A 27,272-nucleotide genomic window follows, 5' to 3' on the forward strand; every position below is an offset into this window, starting at 1 on the left:
CTTTCCATCTGGGCATCGAAGGTACGGCACACACTGGTCAGCGACCTTCCCCAGCGATGCCTGCAAACCGCTCTGCGTCTGGTGGAGCCGCCCCCAGACAATTTTGCGGTTGGTTTTTGGTTTAGATTTTTAGATTGATTGGCTTTAGATTTTAGCAAGGAGCTTTGCTCCGTTTCCACACTGAACATCCGCCGATGCCCTCGCCGGCGCCTCCCTGAGCGACCTCAAAGCGTCCCTCACGGCTCCTCCCTCGCGTCCCGCCCGCGCGGCGCGGCTGCCGGCGGCATGGCGGGGGAGGCGGGCGGCGCCGCGCTGGGCCGCGCCGCCGAGAAGCTCTTCTCGCTCAGCGGGCTCTTCGCCGTCCGCAAGCCCAAGGGACGCACCTCGGCCGCCGTGCTCAACCTGCTCAAGGAGAGGCTGCTGGCAGGTGAGCGGCGCAGGCCGGGCCGCCGCCTCCGCGCAGTGCGGACCAGGCGTGCCCTGCCCGGATGGAGCCGGGTGTGCGCGGGCCTTGCGGTGCGGGAGCTACAGCTCCCGGCGGTCACTTCACCCTCTGCTCAGCGCTTTGGGAATCGATGAACACGCGGGGTTTAGCTTCTCTTTGTGGGTTGGTTGTTTGTTTTGGTAGTACTTCATAGCCGTGGCACGGCCCACTTCGGAGAATGGAGCCATTCCTGGGTGCGTCCTGGCCCGCTGCGCCAGGGGAGGCTCAGGCTGGACAATGGGAAGAATTTATTCACAGAAAGCGTTAATTGGGATGGGTGGAGCAGGGAGCTGGTGGAGTTGTGTCCTTGGAGGGCTTTAAGGAAAGACGGTCCCAGGCAGGCAGAGTTGGTCGCACTGCAGGGTGAGCTGTGGCACCACACGGCTCTTGTGGCAGGCACCTGCTGCGGGCAGGGGGCAGCGGGACGGAGCCCTGGAACTGGAGGGATGCGATTTTCCGAGCTGGAACCTGCGGTCCTGCTGGGCTCAGTGCAGGGCATCCCAGGCTGCTTGGAGAGCTGCGCCAGGGTCCCAGGGACAGCGTGTGCCCATCTGCTAGAACCAGTGCCAGCAGCATCTCTGCGGCACAGCACAGCACTGGCAGGGTGTTCTGCTGCAGTCCCACTGCCTATTGCCATTAAAAAAAATATCACCAAAGGAGTGAAAACCAAAGTGTTGAAAAAAGTTTGAAAGTCCTGGACAAAGTCTGCAGAAACTGCTCTTTCTGAGCAGTCAGATATTATGGGAAAAAAAACCTCGAGATCATTGTAAAGGTGTGAGCAACTATGGCCTAGATTCTTTTAATAATGGATATGGGGACTTGATCATCTAGTCTGGGCTTTTAGGCACTTGCTGAGGAAGTGAGAACATACTTTCAGACTAGTGATTTACTCTGTAGTGAACTGTAGTGTAGGCACACACCTTATATGGAATTATCAGGTTCCTGAAATGGAGAGATAATAGATATGGATAAAGGAACTTAGACCATTTGTCATATTTAATACTAATAAATACAGGGTATTGGATTCTGCAAAATTCCTGGAGTCATCAGCTGTGTAGGAAGTTTGCTATGTTGGGACACTGACAGGTTGAAAGCAGCAGTGAATAAGTTCAGTCCACTGCAGAAGTGCCATAGGGCTGTGTATATGCAAATAAACATGTCTCAGTATAAGGCAGTAAATACATCAAGAATTGGCTCAGATTATATAACATAAAACTTGTGTATAGTAGATGTTTTGAAGACTCTGCTGCTGGTTCTTCCACGCTTTGTTAATGAAACTTCACAGGTTTGCTACCAATACTTTCCAAAAAGCTGTTTGTAACAGTATGTGAGACTTCATTAGAATGTAAGCGAAAATACCTTGCAAATTGTTTGAGGTTGGGAGTAAATTTAAATTAATCATTGATCTTCAGCAGTACAGTAATTTCTACACTGCTAATTAATAGTTTAAATATTTGATCTTTATTTCCTTTAGAAGTCTGGAAATGTGTGCCATTTTTCCTACATTCTAAGGCTATTTTATAATGCTTCCTTTTCATTTCTATTTGCAGAAGCTGGTGTGCAAACAAAAGGGAACAAAAGAAATCAGGTTTTGAAAATTGGACATGGAGGGACTTTGGACAGTGCAGCCACAGGAGTCCTGGGTAATGAAAAACATAATTATAGTCATCAAAATATGATTTCAGGAGATGTTTTCATGCCTGCGTGAAGTCGGGTGGAAGAACAATTTGGGATATACTTGGCAGGTTCTGGGGGAAGGACAGAATACTGTGGAAGAATGGTCTGGGTTAAATTTCCTGTGCATATACTTCTACATGCATGTAACATGTTTCTTAGCAGAAGGCTGTGTTCTTCCTTCCTGCCTTCTCTCTTCCAAATCCTGAAACAACTTCTGGGTTATTACATGTGGGAAAATACAAACACTTGTGTAATGAATTGTAAATTACCTGAGAAATTGATGGCTTTTTTAACTTAAGCTGGGGATTTATAGTCATCATACTCTGTTGAATTATTTTGTCTCAAGGTAATGCTATTCTGGGATTTTGAGGGAGCTTTTAGAGCTGCTAATACATACCAAAAAAAAGATGTATAAGAACAATTCAGCTGCTGCTTGTCTTGAAGCTCAGCACAGAAAAGCTTTTAGGTACCTGTCCTGTCTTGCTTCATAAAGAAGAATCTTCAAAGATATTTTGTCTTTTAATTTCAATATCAATCCATGAATTGAATTTTTTTGTTTTGTTAAAGAACAGGATGTGTCAATTGCTGGTGTTAAAACCTCAGCTGTGGGTGTGATTATTCCCACATCATACTTTGTCACCAGCAGTTTTATTGATAAGTAACATGCAGACTACAGCTTGCTTGGATCATAACCTTGTAGCTCTCCTTGGCTTGGAGAAATAACAGCTATACGTTTTTGCTGGTGAAAATAAACAGGTACAACTCTTGAGTGTACACTGAAAGTAAATGATCTGAGTTTTGATGAATGACTTCTCTCAGAAGAATTCAGCTTCAAGGGCAGGTTGGTTGTTAAAAGTGTTGCTAGAGGTCTGTAGCTGGTAATTGTCACTTGTGAACATGGCAAAATGTGACATTCTTGGGTTAGAATGGAGCACTGCCTGGTTTGGTTTGAATTTCTTGTACTCTGTGGCCACTCACTAGAGAATTCAGTGTGCATTCCTGAAGCAGACATTTTCCTTTTACAAAGGTGTTCCCTCTGAGCATGCTACAACTTCTCATTGTGCAAAGTCAACAGCATTGATCCATAGGAAATGGAAAATCACTTGTGCTTTCTAAATTGCTTCTCCAACTGTTCTGATACCCAACAGTCTCCAAAGCATGCTTTTAATGGCGTGACAAAAAGTATTTGGGCTTGATGTGCTTGGTATAGATAGAGAAGCACATCACCCTAATTAGCTGTGGATGGATTGAAAAAAGGTATAAGGTCTGTCATTCGATTTCCATACAGAATACACAGGAAAAAATCAATGGTAGCTGGATTAGAAGGGACAAAACTGGACAGGAGAGGGAAAGGGAATGTGCCCAGATTTCTTGTGTGTTCAGGTAAGGTAATGAGGAGGGAGGGAAGGATACAGGAGAAACAAGTTATTGTGAGTAATAACTTTTCAGGATTGAGTGGTGGAGCAGAAAGTTTTCCTTCCTCATGGACAGGAGCATGATTTTTGATCTGTACTGCTGTCTCCCAGGTTTTATGTACTGCATGTCTGTAACTTTGTTCCTGGGAATTAATTGATACAGAGTCCTGCTTAGTGTGCCAGGTGTGCTGCCAGTCACTGAGCAGTGTTCTTTATCAGAAAACATACTTTTATATTTCTTTTCTTACTGACAGCAAGTGTAAATGAGGAAGGGCCTTGGAGACAGAGGTCAGTGATCTATGACATGAGAGAAAGGCAAGGTCAAGTCTTGGTGAATATCTTCTTCTGGTATTACTCTAGGGCTGTGGTTCCAGCTTGCTGTTTCTTGGTGTGTAGTGGGAATTTTATTTGGCTTATTTTTATATGGCAGTAATAAATTCTGCCTCCACAGTAGAAGAAAACATGAGAAAGTATAAAAAATTAAAATTCAGTTAAATCTTTCTACGTTCAGTATAATCTCTCAAGTGGGGTTTGTGTCACTGTTCAATAACACACATTCTCCATAAGCTGATGATTAATGGAGAAAATTGTTAGTATCTTGTTCACAAAATCATTCAATGTCGCTTTAAAATTATTCTATTGAATCTCTTGACACTCTTCAGCAAATTTCAGCTCAGCTGTTAAGGTTATGTTCAGTTATGTCATCATGTTGCAAGAAAAGTGCTTGGTTATAAAGTCTTATCTGTGTGCTTATCTGCTTTTCTAAGCCTTCTTGCAGCTCTTTCCTATCTGGCAAACAACAGGAACAGGTTGAGCTGAAGATGCATGAAAGCAAAAGGCCATGTGTGACTGAAAACCCTCAGGAATAAGAGGAGTAGTGATTGAGAGCAAGGAAGAATCTAGTGAGTCTCAGAGCATAAAAATTGAGAAGCATTAGAACATAAGTAAAAAAATTGTTTTTTCAAAGTTCATTATCCATTTGATGTTTTCAATCTTGGCTCTTGATTAACATGAAGCTGATTTTCTGAATGCTTCCTTCACTCCTCTAGTTTTATTAAAATAAAGTACATAAGCTGTCACACATTCTATGAGTTGTACACAAAACTAATTTCCTTCTAGAATTTTCTTCGGATTGCTGTGTGTGGAAAAATCAATAGAAAAGCATTTTAAAGGCAAGCATCTTGTAAAAAGCTTTAAAGTAAAATATAAAACAGAGCTCTTTTTCTGTCTCTTTCTTTTATGAAAAGCTGACTGATTGCTGTTTTTTAGAATACTGGTGTTAAGATTGAAATAACGGTAATCTGTGCGTGCACAGTAATAGGCATTTGGACCTTTTGATTATTCACTTTCTTCCTGCAAGTCTGATAAACAATTCTGTTCTGCTGTCTTGCTGTATTACTCTTGGTCACTGTCAACCTTTAAAAGGACTATTTGTTTATAATGAAGGGTTCATTCATTATTGGTGAGCCATAACCTTCATCAAATCAGAGTCAATGTTAATTGCACTTTCCATTTCTTTGGTGATTAAAAGATAAGTAAGTGTAGGAGTTGAATTAAAGTATTTTAACAATAGATGAAGGCTATTTATCTTTTGCTTTAGACCCTTTTTCCTTTCACTAGTTCCATGTTGTTTGAACATCAGAGATGCTTTCTCAAAAGTGTTGACTCTCTTCATATGCTAACAGAGCATGAAAGGCTGAGTTTCTGACTAGCATAATATTTGGTATTGAATGGTGTTGAAAAAGGGAACTGCAGGGCTGTTTTGAAGTAGCATTTCTTCTTCTGTCTTTGCAGTGGTTGGTATTGGAAAAGGAACAAAAATGCTGGGGACTATGTTGGCAGGTTCCAAGGTAAGGAATGCTAAATGACTTCTAAGAGGGGGGTTTGTTTGCTGGTTTTCTTTCTGTCAGTAAAGAACTGAACCAACATGCAAATGTCAGCCATGCTGCATGTTTTGTTCAGATGTATACTTCAGCTCCTTTTTGCAGTTAGTCAGAAATGTGCTACTCAAACTTTAATGTCCAAAATGGTTATTTAAAAAACTTTGTTTGCCTCAGTTTTCTAAGAAGTGTTAATAAATACCAAATTACCAATTTATAGGAAGATTTCTATACTATTTAGTATATTGGAAAAAAGGAAAGAAAAACTAATGGAGATAGCACTGAAACTGATGTTTTGGGGACGTAGTTATGGATGACAGTTCGATTTTTGGTAATTTTCCTTATGTGTAGATAACTTCATTTGTATTTAGCATAAAGTAACAGATGGTCTTTGTTTCTTTGCTGTCTTCTTAAATACCAAGAGGCCTTAAGAGGCACTTTTTGGAATTTGGAGTGTTTTGGATTGCATTGCTGCTGTTGTAGAGGGATGTTCTACAAATACAACAGACACATGTGAGAAGCCAAAGGTAGCAAAAGCCCTGTGTCTGCCTGAGAAAATCCACACCAGAACCTTGAAGATAGAAATTTTGTTCATTGCTGGTTTAGCTTAATTTTACTGTGTTAATTTTACTTTGGTGACCTGCCCCAGACTAGGTGTTACATACACAAAAAAGTGCAAGTACTCCCAGGAGTAATGTCCTAGTGTTGATTCCTTCATCACAAGGCAAATCCTGTGGGTTTAGCCATTGTTTTTACATAAGAAGTTTAGATAAGAATGACAGATGTGAAAATCAATTAAACCTTCCAAATTTCATCTTAAATGCAGGAAAAGTCAATAATGCTTTATGTTCTGCTATTTTTCCCACTCTCTTCTAGTCTGAACACTTAAGATCTTTTACAGCTGCTGAACTGATAGCTTAAAGGTAGAATTTGGTTGACAATCTTCAGTTCAGCTCAGAGGCAAATTGAGAGTAAAGAAAACAACCAGGATAAAAGGACATAGCTGTAGAGTCTGATCCAAAACTCAAGGTAGGCAGTGCCAATCTCTGCACTGGCTGTAATGGGTTGGCATTTGGTTTACATGAGTACATTTCAGAAGCATCTGTGTTCTGAAATGTGCACTAAACAGCTGGATTTACAGTGGAAATGTAAGCAAGTTACCACCTGACACCTCCTTTGAAAGAACTTTGAAGTTAAAAGAAGTCATAGATTGCTTCAGCTAAATTAAGTCATCACAGCTAAATGTGTAAACTGTTGATTTAAAAACATGTAAAGGAATTGATTTAGCTCTTAAGCTGAGGTTCACAGTGGAAACAGCTGTGATAGATTAAGTACTTGCAGCCTTTTTGGCAGAAGAGGGTATGCTCAGGTTCCTTGACAACTTCACAGTGAAGTCCTGTAGCCAAAAACAGGGTTATGCAGCCAAACCTTGTTCCCAGATGGTTCACAGGGCTTAGAGCTGCTCCTGAGGGGCAAGGGCAGGGGGAATGTACCATGGGGCAGCCTGGTGAGCCACCCCAGGCAGATCCATCCCTGGCCTTATGTGGCTCTTGGGCACTTGGTTCAGTGAGGCAAAGATGGATCTTGACAGAGCTCAGCAGCTCTTCCACTGCAGCTGTTCCTGTGTGAGGTACCTGACAATCTGTGCCAGATATGGAATCTGCAGCATTTATTTGGAGCCTTTCCTGTCTCTGCCTTCCTGTTTTCTATTTGTGCTTCAATAAATTAAGCATGCAGTAATGTGTGAGGCTTAAGGAAGTTGAAGGATCTCTCACAGATGTCTGCCTGTTGGGTTTTTTGTCCACACTGACAACAGCATCTCATAATGTATCACAAGATAAATTAATGATTAAATAGGTTTGAGTATCTTTTTGCTTTCCACACCATGTGCTTGGAATTTTTACTCTTAATTATTTTTTCCCACTATTTTGAATGCTAAGGTGTTTGTTGAAATGTGATGTTTTTCTTTTGTTCCCTTTGTTATTATAAAGATTCAGAGGAGCTGTCTGACCTTCTCTGGCCAGGATTTACTGCTTGCTTCTAGGAATGCATCTTGTAAAGAAACAGTTCAGTCTATCATTGCTGGCAGCAGAGCTGTGTGGAGTGGCCAAAATGTATGGTACTACAGTAAACTCCATATGGTGACTCTGCCAGGAATTGGACTGGCTCTGACTTTTTCCCAAACGTTGTGTGAAACTTTCCTGACTCTGGCAGCTCTGAGCATTATGCCTTGGTGTGCAACTCACACATGTTCTGCAAGGAGTTCTACTCTTGATGTGTAAACTGAGTTCTTCATTGGTTTGACCTCCTTAGGAATTAACTCAAGACAAACAGAAATGTACAGCCAAGGGCAATACCTTCTTAGTGTTCCAGATTTCTCATGGAATTCTTAATATTTGTCCAGAAATAAAAATATGTGCAAGCTGACTTAGCTTTTGTTTGTTTGCTTTTTGTTGTTTCAAATGCTCCAAGTGAGAAGGAGAAGCTGAATGCTCTTGGATCTAGAATTTAAAATACTGAACATTTAATAGATGTTCCATAGTGGAATCACTTTTTCTTCTTGTTCTGGGACTTGCACTTGGTCTTGTTTGGACTTCTTGCACTTCAAGATTTTTAGAGATTTTTTTTTTTTGTTTTACCATGTTGGAAAATAGAGTAGAATGAGAAAAAATTGTATTCTTCACCAGTAAAATTAACTTGAAGGCAGTAGACCAATATTTATTATGGTAATTTTTTTCTGAAAAATTCAGTCTTAGGTATGATTTGTCTGTCTCAAACACAGTGCAGAAGTGTGTTTTTTCTGGGGGAGAAATGGTTTAGAAAACGGTAGCACAGTTTCCAAAGTGGTAGTCCCATTTAAAACATCTCATCTATTAGAATGTGCTGTTACATAGAAGCAATGAGGGAAATAATCATGGGCTAATCAGAGAAAAAAAATGAGAAGCACTAAGCAATGAAATCCTTCATTAATCTAATACTTTCCATTGGGAGATGTCTCCCAACACATTCAGGCTGTATGGATAACTGAGACTTTCAGACTTCAGTTCTGTGCTTAATTTGCTTATTTTTCAGTGACATAGCACCTGGGTTCAGCCTAAGAGAATTTTAGTCATACTGGTGTGAATGAAGAACTTCGCTATCCTTCAAACTGTCCTTGCAACCACTGCCTCTCCATGAGTGGAAGGCTTGGGGCATGTTGCTTTCAGCTGAGGATGCAACTTCTTGTCATGGTGCACATACACAAAACCTCCCCAAGTGCTCAGTGTGAAGGAAATTCCCTGAGAACTTTGTGCTGGTGGCACAAGCTTGGGCAATGGTAGAAAATTTAATCTCAAAAGTTGTGGCTTCTCCAGAATGAAGCTATCAAAAAAAAAAAACAAAACAAAACAAAAAAACAACAACAACAAAAAAAAAACCAACAAAAAAAAAAAAAACCACCAAATCTGTGGGTAGAGTAAAACCCAAATTCCAAGTGTTCTCAAAGCCTAGAAAAGGAGGAAGAGATTATGAGCAGAATGAAGATACATCTGTGACCTAATATGTGACAACTTTAATTTTATAGGATAGTTAAAATTTGTGTTCTTACGAATCCTGGATAGAAAATGAGTGCTAGATCAGTGATTAGGTTTTAAATCTTGCAAGTCACACTTGCATGGTGTGAGAGAGGGCTTGTCTGAGCAGGAATTGGTTCAAATCACCGAGCAGAACTTCTGAGACATGTAAATTACTTTTTGCAGTGTGATTCTGGGATTACAGTTTGTGTATTGCAAAATTGTTTCTCTGGAGGGGTGGCATCAGGTCCTGCAGAACAAAGTGTCCATAAACAATGTTATTTCTTTAACTTTTGTGTTTACCTTACTGTTCTGTTTTTACTTATTATCCCTTAACTTGTCATACTTTAAACTTTCTCCATGAATTAATTTCTTTTTTTAATTAAGTCCTTTGCTTGCATCTTTTGGCAGTGAGTTCAATGAATTAGTAACACATTAGAAAGCACATCCAGTGGCTCTACAAGTAGCAAAACTAATGAAGCCTTTGCTTGTGACTTGGTTTGTTTACAGCTCGTTAGACACCAAAGGCCCATGTGGACTTTTTGGTATCCAGTAATTCAGTGGGGCTCCCTCTGGACCCTTCTTAGTAGAAGCTGCAATAGATTTATTTGCTCTGTCTGTCTGTTTTCAGGAGGCTTTTAAGAACTCGGCATCTGAGACCTCTATTCTTCTGCCAACATTTGTGTGTTTGCACATTGACATGCACACCATGATGGTGTAAGTCCTATTTATTTTGAAATTCTAATTTTGATTTTAAACAGCCTCACTGTGCTGGTTTGTTGCTTTTTTTTAGTGTATTTCAGTGTTTGTGCTCCAGTTCATTTATGAGTTGCAAGTGCAAGAAAATTGAGTTGACTTTCCTTTCAAAGGATCCTCTTGGTGGTGTGTGCTCTTACTTTTAGTCTTAAAAATTTCTCTAGACTATCACCAGCTGAGCTCTGTGCTTCGTTGTACTTTCTTTTGGAGTTGGTGAAACCAAACCCACTTATTCACACACTGCATAGGGATGTGTTCTGTTTTCTTTTTCATATTCTGGTATTTTTAACATAGTCTTGGAAGGGCAGGATTTTTGGGTAGTAGGAATAATTTTGTGAGACTAATTGTTATGGTACAGAAAACTAGATGTTCGAAAATGCAAGCACTCTCTCAGATCTAAAATAGAAGCCATAGATTTTAAAACTAAGCATATTAGAGAGTTGTTTAGAACTTAGTGGAATAGGTATTTTTTAGACCATTTGTGAAATTAAAAGTAGGTAATGCTTGTGTGTATGGTTTACAAACAATTCTGTGTGGGCAAGCAGTTACATAGGTAATATCCCTAGACTGTTTCACAAAGATAGGCTACATTTTATTACCTGCTTTAATAAAATACATCAAGAAAACAATTTTATCTCCTGAGTTAGGCAGCAAGGATTTGTTCACAATGGATCAGCCAACCTCCCAGGAACAAGGCAAGGAGGACTTTCTGCTAGCTTGATGATTCTTCAGATCCCACCTTGCTTGTGTTCATTTGCTTTTGCTTTCAGATTACAGTATTTGTTTTTGAGGAATTCAAGTGAAAATGGTTTGTTTGCTCTTCAGCCTTTTCCCTCAAATTTTTCATCTGCAGCACCTTGTCATTTTTCATTCTATTGTTTATGCCACAGGTTTACTTTCTCAGACCTCTGTGTTCTTGGTATCCCATCCAGAATGGCCAAGGGTCTGACAGAATTTCTTTTTGAAGTGAGATGGGAGACGTAACAAGTAAAGTGCAGAATGTGACTTGACCATTTAAAGAAAATGGATTGTAGCTACACAAAATGTCACTACCTTTGCTCAAGCCCAAAGAAATGATTGTTTCCTTACAAGGGAGGTAGAAGAGGGAAGAAGGAGATGGTAAGGGGAATGAGAGAGCCTGGTAGATGATATGTTGTGGCACATGGAGGGGTTAATGTGAGATAACATCATAGTGTGCCTGAAATCCAATATCTCTATTAGAGTCCATGGGTTTTTTTGAACCCAGTGGAGTTATGAATTTTAGTTCCCAGGCTTGTTTTGAAAGATGTTTTACAGGTTTTCCTTGAGGAGCAGGACTGACAGATTGCAGATGGAGTGATTGTTTTATGAGAGATGTTAACCCATGGGCAGATGGATATGTTTCAGCCCTTGTAGACTGGCTAGGTGAATTCTTCCTGACATGTACTGGTTGCTTAATTTCACCTATTTAGCTACTATTTTAAGGAAGTATATTGCATTCCTGAAATATAGGTGTAGGACAGAAAAGTCTTGACATTTCTGTTCTGTGGTATTTGTTATCCTATTGTGCAAACATTCAAAGAATACTTCCTCATATGTTTGCACAACTCAGTGCAAAGATGTCTATTAATAAAACTTGTCCTGCTTAATGTCTGTAGCCTTTAACAGCTACATCTAGGAATTGCTGTAATAGTTTGGTGGGATTTTTTTAACCATCTCTGGCACCTGAGAAGTTTTTGCAGAACCAGAACTTTGTATTATAACTCCAGGATCTCTCCATTGTTGTATATGCAAACTTGGCACTGGTTTCTGTCCTGTGTGTTATTTTACCTTATTGACAATTAAATTCTTGTTCACCAAATGCCTCCATATATTAACTGGAGATCAGTGTCTGTTTGTGAAATCACATTGAAGACAATGTGATTGTCTTCCTTATTTTGTCAAAAGGAAAATACTTACAGAAAGGAAGCCTGAGAAAATGTGTGAATGGAGTTTTGATGTGTTTTGAGAATGTGTAAAAGGTGTTAGCAAAGCCTGAAGTGGTGTCTGTGCAAAACAAGTTGCACTGAGAAAATGCTAAGCTTGCATAGTGGGAGATGCAAGAAGTAGGGAGGGCTAAAATGTTAGAGGAATGAAATGGCCTTACACACTGTCAAACTCTTTAATTATTTATTAGTGCAAAACATATGACACATTTTTAACCTGTTTTTTTTGGTTAACAATTATTGGAGAAGAGGCTGATTTTAGTATCTTGTCTTTTCTGCCCTGCCCAAGATCTCTAAAACAAAGTTGTTGAAGAAGAAGAAGCTGTTGGATATTATAGATACATCCTGTACTGCAGTAATACTATTAGTAAGCTGGCTGAACATGCTGTGTAGTGCTCAAGTCTTTTATGCTCACCCCAGAGGCCTAATCTATTAATAGCTCAGCTTCATGCTCTATTAATATTCACACTCTTTTTTTAAACTGTTGAAAATCTTGAGGAGACTGCACCCATTGTGCTGCTCTTTCCTCCCCAAATGCTGAATATTTTAAGAACATATTCTGGTATGATTTTTCTGTTCTTCCATTCACAAGGTCAGTGGTGCTTTCTTCCATCTTGACCTTTCTATAATTGTGCATATGGCTGTGCTTCATGTGCAGTTCTTGCTTGGATTCATTAATAAAATCAAGACTGCAACATGGTTAGGTTTTTTTCTCATTCTTCATAAAAATAGCAGAAAATAAAAATAATGGTAACCAGTTTAGATTAGGCATTCTACACTGTTTTCCCTACTTTTCATTTCTAGTAATTTGGAGATGCTTTTTGCACAGCCTTTTAGAATTTGCTGCATCTTGGCCTTAGCAATGCTTTTGAATTTAGCCAAAGACTCATGCATTCAACTTCATCTGTGATTTTGTATGTAGCTATAAAGTCTTACCCTTCTGGAAGGACTGTCTTCTATTTCTGGACAGAGAATTATGTATTTCCTTGAACCTCTGTTTCCCAGTAGAATTTGGAGGTCATCTGTCTTTATTTTGTTTTATCTATGATATGGGTACTAGAATGATGGAACAGATATTAAAGCTGAGGATGACATTTAAGAGCCAACCTGAGACATTTTGATGTGTGAGGGAGGTTTCCACAGAGAGCAGTTGCCAGAAAGGTTTGCATAAAGAAAGTGTGGGTTTCAAACAGCCACCTTTGCACATTAACCTGCATCCCCTCTTGGCTGTTGTGAGCCTGCGCTGTGTTTGTAGGTGATGTGGCCTGGTGCTCTCTCAGGTCATGCAGTGTTCCTGTGACTGTTGGCACTGTTCTCCCACCTGCCCCCTTTCCTTCACTCCCTCTGACTCCTAAATTTAAGTTTGATACAGATTTTAGCTAATACCTTAAAGCTTCTCTGGACTACATGCAAAGTATCTTCTGTTAGGTTCCTGTTAGAGAGGTTTCTAGTCCTTCCTTCTCATGAAAACTCTAGTCATCCCATAATGTTTCAAGTCCTTAAAATAAGCTGACATAAGAGATCAGAAAATCTTGTTAGTCCCCAAAGTAAAGATCAGATAGTTCTTCAGCAGTGACAGTACAATTACAGCATCCAGCACTAAATGCAATTTAGTGCAGGCTTAGCACAAAGTCAGCTTTTTCTTTTAGGAGAAAAAAATGAATGGTAGAGAAGTTGTAAATGTTTATGCATTTCAAAAGTTCATGTTTGATAATTTTGAATTTTCTCTATTATAAAACATGAAACTCCTCCCTTATCCTGTAGTCTTTATTTTGCCCTCTGTGCAGCCTGCTTTTAAGAGATTAAGGCTTTGTGCTTTTTATATATTGGAATCTGCTTAGTGAGTGTGCTTTGTTTTGGAAAATAATTGAAACTATGGCAACCCTTGGGTTTTTTTCCAGCTTATTTGTCTACCTCATGCACTTCTCCATTTTGGTGGATAATTAGCATACTGGAAACCACTGGTAGCTGCTAATGTTATACAAACAGCAAAATAAGTTTTGTAAATATTAAATCCAGAATTGTTTATTTGTGCTTTAGAAATCACTGAACACAAACTGACTGTCATTACAAAACTGAGAGTTTAAGGCCTCTTCACTGTCTCAGTGGCCTAAGTCTACAAATCTGTGTAGGGCAAATGGTTTTGGCACAGGAGCACTAATTCTGATCAGTGCTTGCCTGCTGTGTGCTCCCCCTGATTTCCATCAGGTTCTCTAGAACACTTGTTTTATGTTTGTTTATGTTCAAACTTGTTAACCACACACAGACATCAGTTTACATAAATTGAATTTCTGTTTCTCTTTAATATGACTTCTCTTTCCCAGCTTTCAGTCTCTTGCACAGGGGATTGTAGCCTTAACTTATTTATTTTCCTTTTGCACTTCTGTGTTCAGTTGCTGCTGTGATTAGAAAATGGGTCATCCTTGGATGAACTCTCATGAACTGCCTTTTCCAAGTTTCCATGCTTGCCTGGGAAATTCTTGTAGTGGGAGCCATCTAAAAATCTTCCTGACAGCTTCTGGTGACCTTGTTTCGTAATTACTTGTGGTTCTGTCTAGCTCTTCTAAAGTGTTGCTTCTCCATGTATGAAGAAGCTTTTAAAGCACGTTATAATTTAAGATTTCAAGTCTCTGGCTTCTGTCCAAATAAAACCTTGATGTCTCAACACATAAAACTGAGAAGCTCCCTTGCATGGTCTGTCTGGCATTTGCACTGATAAGTGAGGCAGACTTGCCTGGCAGTCAGCCCAGGGGCTTCAGCCTCCTGGAGCCCCCCCAGGTGGGGTTGTGCAGCCCTTGAAATGGGAGGGGATTCTTCCTCCTCCTCCTCTTCCCCCTTTCCCAGTTAAATATGCATGCTGATAAAATCTTGCCTTTATTCTCTCTCTTTTTATGGATATTCTTTCTCTTTCTGTGCTAGTCTAAGGACTTTTCTGAAACTGGGTATGAAAATAAAAATGCCAAATTATAGCTACCCTCTTACTAAAAATATTATGGTAAACATACGGTTTGTTATTTGTGAGAATGTTGACTGTGCCCTGTTGTTGTGACACTAAAACAAAATTTCTCTTCCCAAGACCTGTGAGATTTATTAGAAGTTTGTATTTAGTTTCTTATACATTCCTGTAATCTTATTTTTTTACGCAGTACTGGCTTTTGATGGTATATTTCTTTCTGGTCATGAGTATGGTGCACATGCACGACCACCCAGGCATTTCATTGTGTGTCTGGTCTTTTTGGGGTTGCATCCAGCACATCTCCCAGTCTGTGTGACAGACTTTGTGCATTATCATTGGCAGAGTGCAGTGGATTGTCACTGTAAAGCATCATCTCAAGGCTTTCTTCTCACTGCTGGGAATGGTGGAGCTGCTTATACTCAAGGGCTTCTGGTCACTTTGCTGCCTTTTGTTTCACTTGCCATAATGGTTTTCTTTTTTTTCAAGAAAATGGTTTTGTGACTGGCTGAGACACAGCCATTCCCCCAAGCAGGATAGTTTTGGAAAGGTCTGTTTGTCCTCAGGGTGCTGTTGTACAGTTGTGAGGCTCTGCTTTGGGACCAGCCCAGCATTCTGTGTTGGAATTAAGGCACAATGCTGCAGCACTTGCAAGTTGTGACTGGGAACGCTGGATCTGAGCTCTTAATGTGCTGCACTTGCATGCTGTGCAATCCATAGGGACGTTGAGGTGCTGCTTTTCATCTTTAAATGATTTGGGTCCTGGTCTCTTGAGTTGAGTAGAGGGCAGGGATGTAGGGGCTGTTGACTGGCAGGATGTTCTCTAAGGAGCTGCAGTATAGGGGTGCTTTCTGTCACAGTCTGCACTTGTCAGGCTTTGCCACTGCCTACAACACCTACTACCTTGCTTTTTTTGTTTTAGGTTGAGTGGGTTGAAGGCAGAGCGTTGTGAGCAGTTTCTGTCTGTGTTCCTGCAGTGATGTGTAATTTGAGAGTACAGGGAAAATGCCCCTAGATGTATTTCATAAAACTGGAAGAAATAAATGATTGCCAACACAGGTGAGAAAAGGTCACTGAACACTTATTAAATGACTCAGAATCCATTGGGTGCTTCTGAGGGCAGTGTGAGTGAGAATCTAAAGAGTTTTAATGCTGAGTTTTGACACAGATAATTCTGGACTCTTGTATTATCTTCTACAACCTCCAGGTTCTGCATCCTACCAAAGGGGAAGAAATAAACCTTATCCAGTGACAAGTAAGAATTATGATATATACTTTTAGACAGCCAAGGGCACTCCAGAGACTGATCATAAACCAACTGTAATTCTTAATTTCCTACTGTGTTACAGCCTTCTCTGCAGATTATTGCATTGCTGGCTTGAGTATTTTGTGAATCTTTAAAGGCTCCTGTAAGAAATGGGGATTTATGACTAACAATTAAGGACGTTCTTTTTACAAACTGTAAACCCTTTTGCTCTTTTTTCAGAAATTAAAGGGGAAATATTGAGATTTGGATTGTATTGTTCATGCCATTCGTGTTTACATATTAAGAGATGAGACGTTATTTCTCTATTGCTGGCAGATCAAATACAGCATGTTATTGTAACAGATAGCCTAAAGCAAGATAACCAAAACCAGAATTAAAGGAAAATAAGTAATTTAAACTGAAGTAGTATGAGTATTTTGATTTGGAAACATTAGAAGACAGAGTGTGAGTTTTTAAATTGTCATATTTAGAATTTTTCTGAAGTGCTAAGATCATTCATAATGCTTAGGAAAATGATGATCTGCTCACATGTTTTTATTAACCTCTAGGTTAGGTGCTGAATAGTGTATTTCTGGCAATGCAATTACATGCTCAGAACCAGATCATTAAATGCGTCAGAAAACAGTCAATTTTATGGTCCCAACAGCTAATATAGTAGTAAAAGATAATATACCTTAAAGTTTATTTAAATATTTGTTGTGAAGCAGCATTCATCCATTCTTTCTTTAGTTTCTTTTTTCATGAATTCCAGAAGTGTGTAAACTTGAAGAATTTTATTTTGAAATACCTAATTTTGCTGTTATCAGACATCTGCAATGTTTAGGGAAAACATAGCCCTAATGTGCTGCTGTGGTTGAACCTGGCAGGCAGCTAAAGCACCACTCAGGAGTTTGCTCACTTCTTGGAGTGGGATGGGGACAGAATCAGAAAAAGGTGAAACTCATGGGTTGTGATAAAGCTAGTTTAGTAAATGTGATGGAAACATCTATGTTATCAGAACTGTTTTCAGCATCAATCCAAAGCATAGCCTCATACCAGCTACTATGAAGAAAATTCTCTCTATTCCCAGCCCAGCACATGAAATAAGCAAAGAATACAGTTATTTTTATGTTCAGGTCTGCACTCTGCTGCCTTTTGTCTGACTATTTCTGCTGCTTCCATTTTGCAGCAGTGGCTTGAAGAAATACATTGATGTGGCAGGTTGTCACATGGAACAAAATCAAGGCATGTCTTACTAGTCCAGTGGTGTGGGTGTGATTTATATGCCTACACTGCTATTACTTGAGCTTGTTTGTACTTTGCAAGTACAAGAAGCAGGATGCATTGCATCTCACAGTAAAATGTTAGTGCTTATGCCTGTTTGGATGTGTTCCAGTAGAGTTTGGTCAGCCAGCTTCTAAAAGATATATCCTCAGATTTGTATTAGTTCAGCTGGGAGTAAGTTCACTGGAACCTTACTGGAAATAGAGGAACACTTTGATTTTTCTTTCCCAGGCTTTATTTGAAGGCCTGTGGACTTACCATAGGGAAGTTGAGGGGACTGGAATGGGATAGGCAATGGGTCAAACCATTGATGGTGTCCCTAAACTTGGCTCAGATTCATGTTACAGAATGAGCCTTGGTGTGTTGACAGCTTTGTGACAAGTCATGGAGCAGCTGGTGCAGGGGAAGCCTGTGTCAGCTTCAGCAGGTTGTGCTGTATCCTCAGACCATGGCAGCTCTTAGGGTGAAAATGTGGGAAAGGAGGGCATCAGGTGAAATGTAAGGACAAGAGCTGCTGTCCTGGGGTCAGGTTGATTCCTTCTTCCAAACTACAGACACATACACTCAAGAATTTTTTAGAGAAGAACCCTGAAAAACCTGAAACAAATATTCAGAGAACTCAAAATGAGCAGAGATGTTACTCAATGACCTTGAACTCCTTGTGCTGGTCACAAGGTCCTTACCAGATCCCAGGAGTTCAAAACTGCAGCTTCAGGCTACTGCATATCCCTGCATTTCATGGCAGAACCACTGTAATGCTTTGTCTTGGCAGTGAGTATTTTGCTTTCACAAGTGAAAGTCTTTGTGTCTTTTTATGTGCAAAGGAACAGAAAAATTGTCTGGGAAAGGTACTCCTCTGTGCCTTGCTTCAACCGTGACATATGACACCCCACAGAGACTTTGATTTTACTACCCTATTATTTTCTTTATGGTATTGATGTGTTTGTAGTAAAAATTAGATTCCATGTTGCTTCTTCCTGGGGTTTCTAAAACTGAAATCACAGGCACATGTAATACAGGATTTACTTTTTGGTTGATTCCATGTTTTTAATCTTGACTTTTTGCTTACCCAGAGTTGCTGGATTTACCACTTAGGCAGTATTCTTCTTGTTCTGATTTGAAGTAATTGGTAGTTGCAGTCTTTATCTTAAAAAAATAAGAAAAAAAAAGAAAAAAAATCCTAAGAAACAACATTGAAGACCTGACTCACTAATCTCTCTTATTCCTTCCCAGAAGTACACTGCCATTGGAATGCTGGGCAAGGCTACTGATACATTAGATGCTACAGGAAAAGTAACTGAAGAAAAGCCTTATGGTAAGCATAAATGTATCTATACACTTGATGCAATTTGAAGGCATAAGTGGTTTCTGTCATAGGAAAGCGGAAGAGATGTTTGGGACTCTGAATTAGGTTTAAATGTGAAATTAAACTAAGATTATTTCATCTTCAACTTCAGTGCTCATATAATTCAAACCAGCTTCATGCAATTATGTCCAACGCAAGTGTTCATTTCTGCTGGAAAAAAAACAAACCAGGCATTAGATTAGGAGGGAGGAAATAGAATTGGGCAAGACTGTGTAATTTCAAATCTTTGACAGGCTGACAAATGACGTGCTGTGTCCAGTAACATTTCCCTCTCTCAGAGTGTAGTCCCAGGAGTCCTCTTTAGTGAAACCATTTAAGGCCAGTGGAGGAATAAACTACTTGGATCTTCTCTCTAGGACACCACATCACCTACAGACTGCTTAACATTTAATGAGGATGGCATAAACTACATTCTACATATGGCTATCTTCCAGATCTTGGCCTTGCTTACATCTTTAATAAATGAAATTTTCTGACTCACAGAGCACAGTGCAAAGGTTTAAGGCTTCAGAACTCATCCTGACTGTGGCTTTGCTGGGTATCTTAGAAATAATGTAGTAACACAGTAAATGTATTTCTTACTAGTTCTTTCACAACCTTGAGGAAAAAAATTAAAAAATAATAGGTAACCAGTTGCTTAGCAACTCTACATGTCTGACATTCTTCCTACCTGATAATAGGTACATGAAGTAAATAATCTTTTTTAATGGCATGATGAAAAGCCTGGCTTTCATTTCTCACTTCCAATCTCATTTCTTTTGCAGTTTTCCTTTTCTCGTGAGGCAGGCAAGCATGAGTTTCTTGTCCACATTCTAGATAGTGTTAATTACTAAGCAGTGTTATTCAGAGATGTTGGATCATTTATTTATGCTTCAGGATTAAGCTCTAAGTCTCTAAGCTTCTGGAGGCCTGAGCATCCTCATGGTGTTAGATTTGCCAATAACTCATGTGGTTGAATGAAGTGATGATTCCCTTTCTTGGTATTTACCTGTATAAAAATAAATTTTATGAAACACTAGTTTTGCTTTTTTCATTTTGTGTTTACTGCAGACAGAATTTAGAGTGATGGGGATTTTTTTGTGTGTTTCTCTCTCTGGCAGCTCCTGTTACAGCAGTTCCCACCTCTGCACCACCTCTGTTAGGGTACGTGCTTTCAGTGCACCACCTTTCTGTTAGGCTGTGTGCTTGGGGAACTGATTTGGCTTAAAAATATCCCCTTTTTTATGAGTTGCTTGTCATTTTAAACTGAGATCAGTTGCACAGTCCAGTTCATCACGTGGTCTGATGAGGAGCAGCATTGGCATTGCTGGGGCAGGGCTATTTGGGGCTCAGTTTCCTTTTGCCTGAAGTGACAGCTGAAAGAAATGCTCGTGACATTGGTCTCAGTTGCTTTCCATGTTGGTGCAAATCAGTCAGATGTGATTTCTTCAGAAAGAAAAAAGCATGAATACTCCCTTTTTGCTCTCCATGGTACCTACATGTTGTGTATTCCTCATCTTTTCCAGTGTCTTCTCCAAAACATTTTGGTTTTCTGCAGGATACTGTCTTTGGCCCACCATCCCTAATTTGTAACCCTACTAGGTACTCCAAGAAAAGGCAAATCAGATGTTTGAACTGAATATCAGTTTTCTTTTGACACCTACAGGGATCCTTGGAGAAGCAGAGCAAGTGAATATAAATCCTGGAGTGCCAACATCATCCAGGATTGGGCCTTAGTGCAAAGAAAGGGCACTAAACCAGTTTGCAAGTTGTATAAGACTTTTCTTGAGTGACTTCATTGGAACATAAGAGGAGAGTGCCTGCAGAAAGTTGCTAGCTATATTAACTGTAAGGAAGTGTTACATTTTAGTCCTCAAAGTGTCCCTAGACAGAAGCTTAGGAAGCAAATTGTACAGTTAGTCACAATGTCAGGATGCACTGAAGAGAACTCCTTGCTTTTAACCCTTTCTGAACTTCTTGTAGCTTTTTTTATTTTTTACCAGACAGTGAGTTTGCATTTCCATGGGAAATTAGGCTATGGTTTTCATACTGCTGCCAGGCTGTCAGATGCTGATTTTGGAAGCAAGTAGCATTTCGTATTCCTCTGATGCTTTTTTGAGCACATTAATGTTAGTAGCCCTTTTTTAATATTTGTAGCTGTGTACAGGAATGTACATTCTGAAACCCATTTCCTCCCAGCTGCCTACAGGCTGTATTCAGACATGGAGAACAAAATTAATGAGGCTTTTCTCAGGTCTCTGATGATTATGCTGAAATATATGTTTAATAAGCTACCTGAATAATTTGGAAAGTGTAGTCCTTTCAGGATTCTGCTTGTCTGTTTTCAAATAATTTGTGCTGGGTCAGACTTAATTGAGGTCATTTGCTAAACTTCTGGTACGCTGTCACTGATAATTCTTGTGTTCTCTTTTGGAGCGAGTTTGTTAACAAGCACAGGGCAGAATCACCCTTCAGTGAAGGCTTTTTGAGATTGTGGCACAAAAGGCACCTTCTGGTTTGGTAACTTTATTTTCCTTCCTTTGTAGGAGTAAAATCAGTCAATAGTCACCAGTGCTCAACAGCACACCAGATCTTAGCAAATGCATCTGTAAATATTTACTTTGATAACACGCGACAAAACTCTTGTTTGTTAATGGCTTAATGCATCATTCTTTACATGGGGTCTTTTTCTTCCTCTGAGACAGAGCTTGCCTGTATCATGAGTGACTTCCTCAGAGGCCACATGTAACCTCTTAGTCAAAGGAACTTTGAGATCAGAGCCAGAACTGAACTCAGGTGTCTCATTAAATGCCCTGGCCACAAATGCAGTTCATGGGGTGAAGATTGGAAGGAGAACTCCAAGGGGCACTTGTGCTAAAATACTGAATTTTAACCTGAAGCAGCCTGGGGTTCACAAGAAGGCTAACAGGATCACTGTCATGGGGCCAGGTCATGCTGACTTTCCACCATGTAGTTTTGTTGTGATATGTTGCTAAATAGAAACAAGATGGAAATAACAGTGTAAGAAACTCTTCAGACGATCCAGAGTTAACTGCACAATTTATATTGTTGTTCCTAGTCCGTATTCTGATGTAAATTGGTCTGTCTCAGCATCTTGGAGTTTTGTGCCTTGTGCTTTGCAACCTTGCTGTTAATAACACATCTTGGGACAGCTGCTTGGGGACAGCATGTTCTCTTGAGGCTGCAAAGTGTGCTTTATAGAAGTGAGGAACCACAGGATCATCTCCCAGAGCTGCTGCCAAAAGAAGTCTCATCTTTTTTACTTACAGCATCAAGTACATCTGGTTTTTAAGGTTTGCAAGTAAATATCCGTTTCAAAATACAACAAAGGCTTGATAAATAAATTTGGTTGGTGTATGTTCCAGAATGCTATTGACTTAGCAGGGATGACACTAATTAAATATTACTTATGAGAAACAGGGCTAGTCAAACCCTAGACAGTAGAAATGCACTGAAGTGCATTGTGATTACAAATCTTGTGTTTGCACTCTCTAAAAAAACTAGGGATGAATGCAATTTCTATTGAATAGAGCTTTAGAAGACCAGTGCAATCAGCTACTTAGGTTATAGTCTTCCAATAAAAGTGGGACAGATGTCTATGTGTACTCTTAAAAGAAAGTACATTGCCTAAACCAGCTGTCTTTCTTTTACAGAATTTTGTTAGTACAACTGCATTACTTAATGTATAACTATACCCCAGAGTATATTTGCAGGTTAGTTGTTTGTCAGGGAAATTTTGATGTGTTCTTTCAGATAAAGTCTTTTTCTACACCAGTGGTTTTGTTCTCTAATAATCTGTTGTAATTTTCCCTGCAGTTAGGTTCTCTTAGAGAGAAGCTCCCAGGATTAGATGAGCATTTTATTCTTTTTGGTGCTTTTTAAAAAAATAAGAATATTCCAAATGTTGTAGCTTTTATATAGTTTCCAATAAAGATGAGTTTGCAGCCTCAAGTGAGGGAAATTACAAAAGAAAACATTAAAGAGGATTTCTGCCCTTCTGAAAGTATCCAGATTGTCCTGATCACCTTGGACAGCTTGTTCCACTCCTTTTGTGATAATTCGCATTCCTGCCTACAATCTGTTTTTTATCTCTTTTCTTTGGTGTTTTTCACCCCATCTAAATTCTGAAGAGTGGGAACTCTTGTGTCTGCTTGCAGAATGTGATTGATGCCATTAGTGCCATGTGAATAATCAATACTAACATACTGACTGTTTTCTTTCCACAGACCAGGTAACAAAAGGAGATCTTGAAAATGTTCTGCAAAAGTTCACAGGGGACATCATGCAAGTTCCCCCACTGTAAGTTCCATGCTATTCAGGCACTCTTGACAGTTGTGTTTGGCTGTCAGGACGTGCCAGCAGACGTCAGCTCTCTCAGAAGTACTAAGACACATTTTGACAAGAGGATTGAGGCCAGGCAGTCAGGAGTTTAACATTTGCAAGTGCAGGTCATGCACATTTGAAGACCCAGCACAAATGGTGACCTGGAGTCTGTAGGTGTTTTTGGTAAATGTAAAGTAGTAAAAGTCTTCAAGAACTTTGCAGGGCTTGTCTTCTGTCTTCCAGTCTCACTGACATCTTTGTAGAAGTGCCTTAAATGGCTTAGAATTAGTTTATTGGAAACTTAGAGTTTGAGTGAGTGATTAATGACTGAGCTTCTGTAGTTTAGCAAATTTCATCTGGTCAGGTGAGCCATAGTAGCTAGCACTGTGTGTGACTTAGCTTGTGACAGATGGCTTTTATGGTGGTTTAAGCTAGCCTGCTTTCCTTTGCATTTGCCATGTGTCACTTACTTTGTTCCAGTGTGAGCCCTGTGAGGTCAGTAATGCCGCATGTGTACTGCTTTATGTGACCTGTTTCAAATTGCCCTCTAATATTGTGAGCAAGATTCTTTTGGATTTTTCTATTTTTCTTTTCATCTTTCTATCGTGACTAAAATTAGAGATTTGGTAAAGTTCCATGTAATCAGTGAAATCAATTTCTGTGGGTCTGTAGTGGTTCCCTCAACATCCTGTAATGTGGCAGCTGCTGTTCAGGAAAGACCCTGCTGTGGGACAAGGAAAGGTGCAATGTAAAATTACAGGAGCTGCCTGAGTGGCTCCCCATGCTCAGCTCGACATAACACTGAAACACTGCTGACTTCTGAGACACGAGATGCTAGAGGCAGCTGCAATGTTGTAACCCTTATAGAAACTCTTTTATTTCATAAACTGCAAAGTGAGTGATAAAATGCTTTTAAATCTGTACAGCAAGAGAGAAATACAAGGCCAACTCTTGTTTTCTGGTTTATGTAGCTACTGGTAAATGGGATGATTCCGTGTCCAAGAGATTTCAGCAGCACTCGCTGAGTTTTTGTGGGTTTTTGTGAGTACTTGGAGAGCAGTAAAATGTGTGCTACCCTAGTAGAATATTACCAGGATCTGGAGAATGGGAAGCCTGTTCTATTACAACCGTATGACACACATTTTCATGCTCTGTCTGATCAGCTATTCTGCTTTGAAGAAGGATGGAGAAAGGCTTTCAACTCTGATGAAGAGAGGGGAAGCAGTGGAAGCAAAGCCTGCTCGGCCAGTGAGAGTGTACAGCCTTTCTCTCCAGCAGTTCCAGCCACCACTGTTCACGCTGGGTAAAGGTCAAAGATTATTACATAGAGCAGTGCTCCCAGCTTGTTAATGTTTATTTACACTCAGAATGGGACTAGGAGAGTGAAATGGGTTTCATTTCACTCTGCTGCTTATTTTGGTGTGAGCCCATGTGAAGAGACTTTCACTTTGTATTAAAAGCACTGTATTTTGGTTTTAAGTTAAGCTGATTACATCTAATCTTTCAGTGAGGCAAAATTCTGAGAGACTGGTCAGGGGATTATTTGCATCTGTCCACGATTTTGCAGCCTCCAGCTCATTCCTTTCTCAGGTCTGATTCCTTCACTTTGCCATTCTTTCAGACAGATTCCCAGACCTGCTGGCATCTCTTCCAGGACCAGTTGCAGTTATTGTCAGACCCCTTTCTTGTTGAGGAGGAAGGATCTTATCTTTCCTTCTGTCATTCATCAAGAAAGTTGGTAGTACATTAAGAAGCATATTAATAAATAAACCAAAAAAGACTCTTCTAAATGTTTAATGCTACTCTAAGGTGAAGATGATGCCTGGCATTGATCTATCTGCCCAGTTGATCCCCAGTCCTGTGATGGACTAGATGTTTTATGATGAGCAGTTATGAGTGACAGAACTCAGTGCTGTGTGACTTCATCTCTTACTTTATGGCTGGCTGACAAGCAGCTGATCACTGGCAGAGGGGGAAGGAAAGGGCTGAGAGAGCAGGGGAAGTTAAAGGTGAATTTTAAAATTTTAATGGAGCTGCCTGTCTGCAGTATTTGAAAAGCACTGACAGTCAGTTTAGGCTATACTTGAAATAACTTGCTTTTATAATTAGAAATACGGAGTCAACTGAAATGCTTAAAAGTACTAGGAGTGAAGCATTTCTTAACATACCATAGCCAGTACTTAAATTCTGGTGAGTTAGTATAGTTGCCATTTTATTTGCTTTCCCTCCTGTCTAGCTTAGCAATTTCACCCTCACATATGTTCCAGGATGAATAATTGATGTTGCATCCTATAAATATTTTATCACTGGGTTGTTTGCTTAGCACATTTCTACATTTATGTCAGGGCATGGCTTCTATGTAAAGTAGATTTCACATGGCACTGGCAATTTACCATGTCACTTTTAACATTCCAGATGTTGAATGTGGTGGTGGCTTTTATGTCAGGAGCCTGGTCAATGACATTGGCAAAGGTAGGCATGAAAAAAAAATACATGACAATGTAAGGAACAAGTGTGTGTTTATGGAAAAAATTTGTCATTTTGTATATCTCAAGTAACTAGACCTGTGTGTTATTTTGCAGAACTGTAGTGCTATCACTTGTTTTTATATACTCAGGTAATTTCCTTAGGGGCATGGGGGAATGATGGCTAAATAATTGCCAGGGACCTTGGGGGCCGGCTGATAAAAATAGAGCAAGCAATAGCACTGAGCAAGATAATGCAAGGCAAAGGGGGGACTTTTTTCCTCCCTCTTTCATGTGTTAAAGCTAACTCAGATTAAGGATGAGAAGAAGAAAGATACTGTCTTTTTAAACATTATTCATCACATTTTGAAAACAGATTGCACAGAACATTACTATGTACATAATAAACCCTATCTGCTGGAAAGACTTGCACACTGGTGATGATTTTTCGAGTGTTTTCTTTCTCCTCTGCCTGAGCAGTGAATAGTTTTGCTTTCCCACAGGGTTATTTGTCTTGTGCTCTGTATCTATCAAACTGCATGATGGAGAATAGATAATCCATTTCTAACTTTTTTTTTTAAATGTTACATTTGCAGGAAAGCAAGTAATATGGGGTAACCCTATGAATTTCAATGTTGTTATTTGTGCTTAGGCTAGTCCAAGTTTCTGTTACTGCCTTTAGCCCTTTAATGAAAACCAAGATAAAGTCTGTCCGTAACTGGCTTCTTTCCAAAAATTTAAAATGAAATAAAAACCTTCCTTCATCACAAAGGATGGGAGAGAATATTTTAGTGTACCTGTATGCTTACAAGTCAGTGCTTGTTGCTGTTACGTTTTGTAGCTTCTTGATAAGTAATTATGTCCTGCTGGTATTTATTTAACATAGGAGAACAATTATATATATTTTTTTATTTTTCCTTATCTTAGTTTCTGTTATACTTGTAGGCAGCACAGGGTAAAAATGTTAAAAATACCTTTTGAAGGCAAGAAGTGCTAAGGCCTCAAAATGTGTAGAAAAATAGTTCATGGTCACTTGAGAATGCAGTGTGTTCTGCTTACATCTTATGACATTTTTTCCTCACTTTCCATTCTGATCTAAATCTGGGAAAATTCTTGACAGCTTTCTGGCAGATTCTGAACTCTTTACTACACTGGACAGTTATTGAAATCAAAGGAGATCCTTGGGTCAAATTTAAGAAAATATAAACGGGTGATAAATCTTTGTAAATCTTCATGACCTTCCTTGTCAAACAAAGCAGAATAATGTAAAAGGCTACGTACAAAAATACATTTCAAGTGAGCTGGAAGTGGTTACACTTTGGAAGTTTATCCATGTGCTTTGTCCAATCCCTCTTTCCTCCTTTGCTGCAGAGCTCTCCACCTGTGCCTCGGTGCAGGAGCTGACGCGCACCAAGCAGGGGCCGTTCACGCTGGAGGAGCACGCCCTGCACGAGGACAAGTGGACAATTGATGACATTGCCCAGTCCTTGGAGCACTGCACAGCCCTGCTCCTGGGAGAGCCAGCTTGGAAAAAACTGAAGACAGAGCATCCTGGTGAAACTGCTGTGATCTGTGAGGAAAAGTGATAAGTTGGATCAAGGAAAAAGACTGGATGATTGAGATGTTTGAAGATTGGATTGGGATTGTCTCGCCTCCTGTGTAAATCTACAGGTCTCTGCTGGGAAGGTGGCAAACTGTAACACAAGAGAATTGGTTCTTTTGTTTCCTGGGGTTAGAATGTGCACTGAAAATATCCAGTGCTAACTGTTTATTGATTGTTTATTTTCCTTCTTGCACACTGTAACTGATGCCAAATTTTTATAGACTTTTAAAGAACTTTCAGGGTACAAGATGGCTGCTGTTGAGAATTCATCAATAAAAAAATTATATACAATAATGTCTGATAAA

General features: G+C 39.7%; 1 protein-coding gene across 4 annotated transcripts; it reads left to right on the plus strand.

Annotated features, from left to right (window-relative positions):
* The first annotated feature begins 270 nt into the window (after nucleotides 1-270).
* Nucleotides 271-27,272, plus strand: TRUB1 (TruB pseudouridine synthase family member 1). 4 transcript variants are annotated; one of them, XM_031505282.3, is made up of 8 exons: nucleotides 271-427; nucleotides 2,035-2,127; nucleotides 5,371-5,426; nucleotides 18,444-18,525; nucleotides 22,803-22,875; nucleotides 24,063-24,208; nucleotides 25,315-25,371; nucleotides 26,736-27,272. In XM_031505282.3, the coding sequence occupies exons 1-8, from the start codon at nucleotides 286-288 to the stop codon at nucleotides 26,948-26,950; spliced, it is 864 nt and encodes a 287-aa protein (XP_031361142.2). In that variant the 5' UTR covers nucleotides 271-285; the 3' UTR covers nucleotides 26,951-27,272. The 4 variants fall into 4 exon arrangements, with proteins under 4 accessions (XP_031361142.2, XP_021381599.2, XP_085439014.1 ...); XM_021525924.4 differs by having other exon boundaries at nucleotides 24,063-24,202; XM_085582888.1 differs by having other exon boundaries at nucleotides 18,447-18,525.

This window comes from Lonchura striata, chromosome 6 (assembly GCF_050655825.1).
Source record: "Lonchura striata isolate lonStrDom1 chromosome 6, ASM5065582v1, whole genome shotgun sequence".
NCBI lineage: Eukaryota > Metazoa > Chordata > Aves > Passeriformes > Estrildidae > Lonchura > Lonchura striata.

What these genes read in the sequence shown, in the direction of transcription:
- TRUB1 (XM_031505282.3), top strand. Translation starts at nt 286, where the DNA reads ATGGCGGGGGAGGCGGGCGGCGCCGCGCTGGGCCGCGCCGCCGAGAAG. An exon ending in CTATGTTGGCAGGTTCCAAG is followed by an intron (nt 5,427 to 18,443) that starts GTAAGGAATGCT and finishes ATTCCTTCCCAG; the next exon opens with AAGTACACTGCCATTGGAAT. An exon ending in ATCATGCAAGTTCCCCCACT is followed by an intron (nt 22,876 to 24,062) that starts GTAAGTTCCATG and finishes CTGTCTGATCAG; the next exon opens with CTATTCTGCTTTGAAGAAGG.